This window comes from Sinocyclocheilus rhinocerous, unplaced genomic scaffold (genome assembly GCF_001515625.1).
Source record: "Sinocyclocheilus rhinocerous isolate Xijiao unplaced genomic scaffold, SAMN03320098_v1.1 scaffold166, whole genome shotgun sequence".
NCBI lineage: Eukaryota > Metazoa > Chordata > Actinopteri > Cypriniformes > Cyprinidae > Sinocyclocheilus > Sinocyclocheilus rhinocerous.
In genome coordinates this window covers 850327-858212 of record NW_015633186.1, presented here as the reverse complement: position 1 = coordinate 858212, position 7886 = coordinate 850327, and the positions used below count along the sequence as shown (strand labels likewise).

Here is a 7886-nt window from a genome sequence, read left to right as displayed (position 1 = left end):
GAACCGTCACTTATGTGTGCATGGAGGGCGGTAACGCGATTAGACGCAGTTGATCTCTCCTTCTTTATCAAATTAAGTGATCAACGAGAAGGCGTCACACTTTCATAAATAAAAACCTGGCTTGGTCTTTTCTTTAACAATATCTAAAGATCGTCTTAGCATGTGATGTAAACAACGCAACCTCAAGTTAATATAGGCTACTGTACACTAACTGTGTAGCCATTCTATTGTTTTTATTATGATTCCTTAAAAGACTATAGCCTTGTACAACCCTTCTTTTGCAGTAGCCTATTTAATACTGCTTAGAAATGTGATCTAAGCCTACAGTGATCTAATTACAACACCTTATGTTTTTGCATGTAATATTGCGTGTAAATGTGATCTATAACAAAAGAAAGCATTGCGACCTGTACGTGCGTTCTCGTTTAATATTTTAAATGAATTGTTGGGTGCACATTGTTTACATCTGATAATGCAGATACTTTTAAACTTCTTCGCGTCAATCCCTGGTCCATCCTTTTACCGCGTAGGATGGAGTAGACCTAAGGCCTTAAAACATCAGCTTAATTCACTCGGATGGCACAGTGCTTGGTAAACTATGATGGCAAATATCGCTATTATTTAGATGCTAATGTGCGAAATAAAAATGTAAAACATACACTGATTATCGCAAATAAATAGAAGATTGACGTGAATGCAAAATAACAAAAATATTCACATAAGTATACCGCATAACTGCTCATTTTAAACTACAGATTTTTGTTCATTTTTTATTTTTTTTAAATCAAAACAATAATACAGTTTTCCTATTTAATTTTAGGTAGGCCTAGGTGAAATACTCAAATTTCTGAATAAATTAACCAAGAAAAACTTTACACATTTGCACACAAACTGAAGAATTAAATTAATAATCAACAACATCTACTAATAATAAATATTACTATTAGTTGCACTCTTTTATATCACAACGAAGACGCAATTCACAACTAGTTATACCAGACAGATCAAGGATTATACCGTTATCTCAAACTGTTCATCTTTTCCCCCACACGAATTCTTGAACATAATCCAAAAACAATCAAAAGAAAGCTACAATATGTATTCAACGGAATAATTTGTGTTATAACAGAACCCAATTACAATATTAATTATGTTTTTGCATGTAATATTGCGTGTAAATGTGATCTATAACAAAAGAAAGCATTGCGACCTGTACGTGCGTTCTCGTTTAATATTTTAAATGAATTGTTGGGTGCACATTGTTTACATCTGATAATGCAGATACTTTTAAACTTCTTCGCGTCAATCCCTGGTCCATCCTTTTACCGCGTAGGATGGAGTAGACCTAAGGCCTTAAAACATCAGCTTAATTCACTCGGATGGCACAGTGCTTGGTAAACTATGATGGCAAATATCGCTATTATTTAGATGCTAATGTGCGAAATAAAAATGTAAAACATACACTGATTATCGCAAATAAATAGAAGATTGACGTGAATGCAAAATAACAAAAATATTCACATAAGTATACCGCATAACTGCTCATTTTAAACTACAGATTTTTGTTCATTTATTTATTTTTTTAAATCAAAACAATAATACAGTTTTCCTATTTAATTTTAGGTAGGCCTAGGTGAAATACTCAAATTTCTGAATAAATTAACCAAGAAAAACTTTACACATTTGCACACAAACTGAAGAATTAAATTAATAATCAACAACATCTACTAATAATAAATATTACTATTAGTTGCACTCTTTTATATCACAACGAAGACGCAATTCACAACTAGTTATACCAGACAGATATCAAGGATTATACCGTTATCTCAAACTGTTCATCTTTTCCCCCACACGAATTCTTGAACATAATCCAAAAACAATCAAAAGAAAGCTACAATATGTATTCAACGGAATAATTTGTGTTATAACAGAACCCAATTACAATATTAATTTTTTTTTCAGCGTTCAAATGCAATTTAATTCACATGGTTAGAGGGCACCTGAAGGCCAACCCATTTCCAGCATTTTTCATGTTCCCACTGTGATAAAAATTTGTGCAGTCATGGGATAACAAAACCTACATATGTTAAATATGAATGTTCTAATATAATACAAAAGGGTCTTATTCCTTTTCAAAACAACTTTGGCTTCAGAAGAGCATTTATGGGTGCTTTATAGAACCCAAAAACCAATACACCAACCACAGAAGCCTATAATGAAACATATATGCTTTTTTTATCTACAAAAAAAAAAGAAAAAAAAAGAAAAACTAATTTAAAACTAACTAAAAAAAAGAAAAAACTAATTTAAAAATAATAAAACTAACTAATATAACTAACTCAATAACCATATACAGCCAAAAGGTTCTTGATAAGAAAAGTGTGCATTACTAAACCTAATGTGCTCTAAAATATCATTGAATAAATATTGCGGAATATCAGTATACTCACGTAGGAAGGAAATTGTGTTGTCTTACTGTGTTAGTAATGAACGGGCCTGTTCTCTACACACATTATATCCAATCTGGTACAGAACCAAATGGAAGGCCAAAGATACTAGGCCGCTATTAAAACATGCATCAAAACTGTATAAGAAAAACAGAACTGGCTGATGGACTACTCCAGACAAAAGATTTTTGCAGGTTTCCAAAAGTCATTTAAATGAACTGGGTGAATTCTGACCACAAAAGCATGGCCAATATAGTGCAGCCCAACCTTAAACAATTGTATTTTATTTATTTTTTTAAAACGTAGGGATAGTTGAAATTTGGTCAGCGTTGAACATTTTGGACAACAGGCTCTGGAAATATCCAGCCAACCTCAGTGTGCACAGAGCAGTATCTGCCAGGAATAGTTTAGTTTTTTTTTCAGCGTTCAAATGCAATTTAATTCACATGGTTAGAGGGCACCTGAAGGCCAACCCATTTCCAGCATTTTTCATGTTCCCACTGTGATAAAAATTTGTGCAGTCATGGGATAACAAAACCTACATATGTTAAATATGAATGTTCTAATATAATACAAAAGGGTCTTATTCCTTTTCAAAACAACTTCTGCCAGGAATAGTTTAGCGGATTATATGTCTGGGGTGACAGAGATGTAAACAGAGCTCTCGCTCACTGGGCTTAGTTAAACAGTGTAAGTGAAAGGCACATTTTGGACTGGAAAAGTCCAGGGTTGACTTGCTGTAGCCTCACGGTGCCTGTCAGACTTTATCTTTATTAGCTTTGGCAAATGCCTGCCCGAGTTTACACGGAATCCCGCTCTTCTCCTTTTATCTGAAGGGCGCACACTCACATTGTTTACATGCGTGAGATTAGGAATGGGTGGGAGGAGGTGGATTTCACGATGAGAATGGTTTGGTGTCCGCCGTGCAGATAGGCAGCATTTATGGAGGCTGTGTGCTATAGTACAGCAATGAGACATATCTCTGGTGTGATGTCTGAGTGTGAGCAGAGAAGGGGCGTGAGAGTGAGGCTAAGTTTGTGACCTCCCTTAATGGAATCAGCAGTGTTTAGCACGCTTCCATAAAACCGAGGTGCCTGAATGCTGGAAGTGTAAATATTTAATCTTGCGATACTTCAGAACAAACGGATCTCGACCCCTTTCCTTGAAATGAATTGGCCAGGCCATGTTATGAGGACAGACTTTCCCTCACAAAATGTAAATGTTAATGTACGCTATTTCTCAAATTTTGAAGCCCATGTCTTGTCTGTGTGTGTATAATCAATTACAGCAGACTATGAGAGAACAAAGAGGAACTATGGCATCTGTGGTATTTTCATTATACGTATATCATTAGGTCGTTTTAGCTTGTGTTAAAACTACAGGATAAGTTTAGTTTTTTTTTCGTAGGCTTGTTTTCTTTCTTTTTTTATATTTTCAATTAAGTTTACACTATTTTATATTTACATTGGCTGAATTACTGGAAATAAATCAAGAAAAACAAACAAACAAACAAAGTATGTCCTTGTATTAGAGTTGTTTTTTTGTGAACAGAAATTATAATTATTTAAAATGTTTTTTTTTATTTTTTATTATTGAATGTATTATTTTCTTAGATTCATAATCTTAAAGTATATATTATTTTTCCACATCATTATACCAGGTTTTAGCAGAAGGAAAATAAAATAAGCAACGAGATAATGCATGAGCATTCTCAGTTTTCTATTTTTTTTTAATTTTATAAAAGATGTTTGTCAAAAAAGCGGAAAAACCCAGGTTTCAGTTTTCATATTAACCTGAAATAATTTTTTCTTTTGTGAAAGTTAAATTGTGAAGTCATCATTTAACTAATATTTCTGTAATTTTACAGAAATGCTACAGGAGAAGGCCTCAGCTGTGGCTGATGAAGGTACGACCGTGGACCAGTTGGGTGGGCGTCCTGAGCTTGCCAGTGATTCCTCACATTTGGGCCTGCCTACAACTCCCAGCATTCCCCAGAACAATGAGTCTGACCAGGTAGCCAATCAGTTGCATTCTTTTAATGACGCCTGACTTGTAGGTCTTTACATATGCGAAGAGATGTAATGTAACATAACATAGATTTATTGCTAAAACACAATAAAAAGAATTAGCGGGAAAAAAACGGTAATATATTAAGTACAATTTTTAAGCTTTTTCATCAACAACGAACTAATCATCATTTATCTTTTTTTGTGCGTGGACCTTCAGAACATTGGAAACATCAAAGTGGTTCTTCACGACAGGGAACTATGGAAAAAGTTCCATGAGGCCGGAACCGAGATGATCATCACCAAAGCAGGCAGGCAAGAAGAGCATCATTTCCATTTTCCATTTCAATCCATAAATTCACAGATTCTACCTTTTCATAGATTTTAAACATTAGCAGACACAAAGAGAAAAGTGGTGTTGAGACAGGGATACAAAAACATAACTAGGCCATCTCACTTCCAGTAAGAAATGCAAATGTGAAACCTTGTTGTACCAAGAGCCTCGGTCGCATGAAATGCGACAGCGCTTTTAATAGAATGTTTATAAAATATTACGCGACCAAGGTAAAGCAAGGCCGAATTCCTGTGCCTACAAATATCTAATTGAAAACACAAACGGCTGCCCCGTGTGTTAGATTTAATGTGCCCTGTGGATTAAGAGCAGCACCCTGGATATTAAGCAGAGAATGAGTCAATGCTCTCTGCCAGTCTTAGCCAGCAGTTTCTCAGCGCTTCTCTGTGGAAAATGCAAAAGGTCACCACAATTTTTCTTTAATGCTGTAACATTGTGAAGGATGGGCTTCCCCTTGTCCAACTGATAAAGTGCTCCAAGAATCCTTAAACCCTTTGAAGAGCCAAAGCACTGTTCAGTCGGACAGCTGTGCACAGAACAGGAGACTGTACTTCCACATAGTTCAACAACAGATGGGCTCATTTCAATTTTACATACTTTAGTGTATAATGGACACCAGGCTCTGTTAAAGATGCTCAATATGTCAATCGAGCCATGAAGCAGGAAGATTTTTTCACCGTTTCATTTTCTTTTTTTTTGAGGGGATATGACTTGTAGGACATTAGACAGCCATTCACTGAACTGTAAATCTTGAGAAAACTTGCCAGGTTTCTTCACGATGGCTCCCATTACACAAAATTGAGGCCAATTTCATGCAATGATTCTCATCGTGATCTTGTGTTACATAGCAGGCTTGAGCCATGTCTGCACGGTACATGCCGTTTGACAGTATAGGTTAACGCTGAAGAAGAATACACTGTTACATAAAATTCATCGGGTGTAATATAGTAGCAAAAACTGCTTATGACAATATTTTGCTTCTGTGAATTCCACAAACAAGGAGAAAATCCAAAGAATAATATCATGTTAAAATGTTAGTGTTTTAGTTAATCAAAAAGCGATTTAGTTTAGCATAAACAGTAAAACAATCCCCCAGTCATGCGAATAGCACTACTTTCTATGCAGAGAAACTGGGTCATACAAAATTTTAAAGAATATTCTGGGTTCAGTACAAGCTCAGTTAACAGCATTTGTGGCTAGGCCTGTCGCAATAATCAATATATCGTGTGTAGGCCTTCTTGCATTATTATGCTTTTATATTATGATTATGTATTCAGTGGCATAAAATGGTCTTTAAAATAACAATAATATCGCTCATCGCAATTATTTCTGGGGCAATATATCGCACAACAAAAAGCTGTTATCGTGACAGGCCTATTTGTGGCATAATGTTGATTATCACAAAAACTAATTTCCATTAGTCCCTTTTTTCCTGGGTTACATTTATAAACATTAATATATTCACTTTCAATAGTTTAGCCACAAGACATAAACAATGTGTGTGTTAGCATAATTTTAATATGACTAAACTTTTCTGTGCAAAGTTTTATCCAATTTGAGAATTCTGTTGACATGACAGCATAACAGTATGAAACCTAAAATGACAGCGAAAGTGATGATTTAAACTGCTTCACAGCTCTAGTAATACACACGTTTTAACAGAATAATTCAGTGCATTAATAAAATGACACATATTTCTGGTTTTGAATCCTCCAAAACTGGACCCATTTACTTCCAAGTTAAGTGCCTTATTGTAACCTCGATTTTTGCAAGTCAAATTTGACAAGTCATTTTTAATTTTTTTGGTGTGGTAATCAACATTATGTATGCTGTCAATGGAACTTTGTGTTGAACTCAGAATATCCCTTTGAGGAAATGATGAAACCTAGCTGAACTCTGCTACAACATGCGCATACGTGTCTTCGGCCCAGTACTAAGCATGACTATTGAAAGCAGCCGGCTGGTGTTACTTGTACACAGCCCGTCAGAGTAAGCATCAGCGAGGCTGATGAGAGAAGCACGGTGCCCCGTTTGATCGCGTCTCCCAGGCCCTAAAGGACCTCTCTTGCTTCATTATCAAGCTCCTTTTGATCTAGGCATTCTGCCGACTCTTTCAGATAGCATGAATCACTGAAAGCACATGCGTACAAAAGCGCTAAAAGAAACAGCTGGCATAATGCAGATGCTGACACCGATATGATACACTTTTATACTTGCCATTTCTCAATGTCGTCCTCACACACATAAACTGAAGCGCAGGCCCACCCATAAACAGTGCTTTTACTGAGATAACTAAAAAAGTAATCATATCATTTGAAAGCATTTTCACTCCCTTGGATATCTACACACTTGACATAATATATACCAAAAAAAAAAAAAACAGTGTCAACATTTACTCACCCTCATGGCTCACATGTCTGACTTTCTTCTGCAGAATACAAAAAAGATATTTGGAAGAATGCAGAGGTCCAAACAACACTACAATATATATTCTTTTGTTCCACAGAAGAAAATTTGTCATATGCAATGACATGACGATGAATAAATGACAGAATTTAAATTTTTGGGTGAACTCTTCCTTTAAGCAACAAGAAAAAGAAGGACATTTTGCACATAGCTGTTCCCATGCCAAGGACAGCTCTCCAACGTGACTACCTACAGCAACAGAATTCTGTCACAGAGCCACTGTAAGGCCCCTTTAGACATGCCATGTGATCTACTGTGGCAGCCATTATGTCAAAGTGTTGCATAAATGGAAAGAGCATTACATATCCCTCAGGTGTTTACATACGAGTCTTGAGTAAATGTGTTTTACTCAAGATTTATTACATCCTCACAGTTAGTACTGTAAATACTGGTGTTAATTTTTCCTAACTGTATTTTCTTAACATGAATAATTTATTTGAGATAAATTTGCATATTTTGAAAACGTCTACATGTTCAGTACATAAAAGTACACAAGAACTCTTGTAATGTTTAATGTAACATTTTACAGTAAGTTTTAATGTAATAGGTATCATAAAATATTAACATAAGTAACTATTACTAAACTATATTTTACAGCATTTAGGTTTGTTA

At 35.3% G+C, this 7886-nt stretch overlaps 1 protein-coding gene across 2 annotated transcripts in view; it reads left to right on the top strand.

The window, feature by feature from the left end:
• LOC107743740 (T-box transcription factor TBX4-like) overlaps window positions 1-7886 on the top strand; it is a 31171-nt gene that overhangs the window by 4671 nt on the left and 18614 nt on the right. For both annotated transcript variants that reach the window (XM_016557135.1, XM_016557134.1), the window contains exons 2-3: window positions 4318-4463; window positions 4677-4771. In XM_016557135.1, the coding sequence (XP_016412621.1) occupies window positions 4320-4463; window positions 4677-4771 (239 nt within the window). In that variant the 5' untranslated portion in view covers window positions 4318-4319. The remainder of the gene's footprint in view (window positions 1-4317; window positions 4464-4676; window positions 4772-7886) is intronic.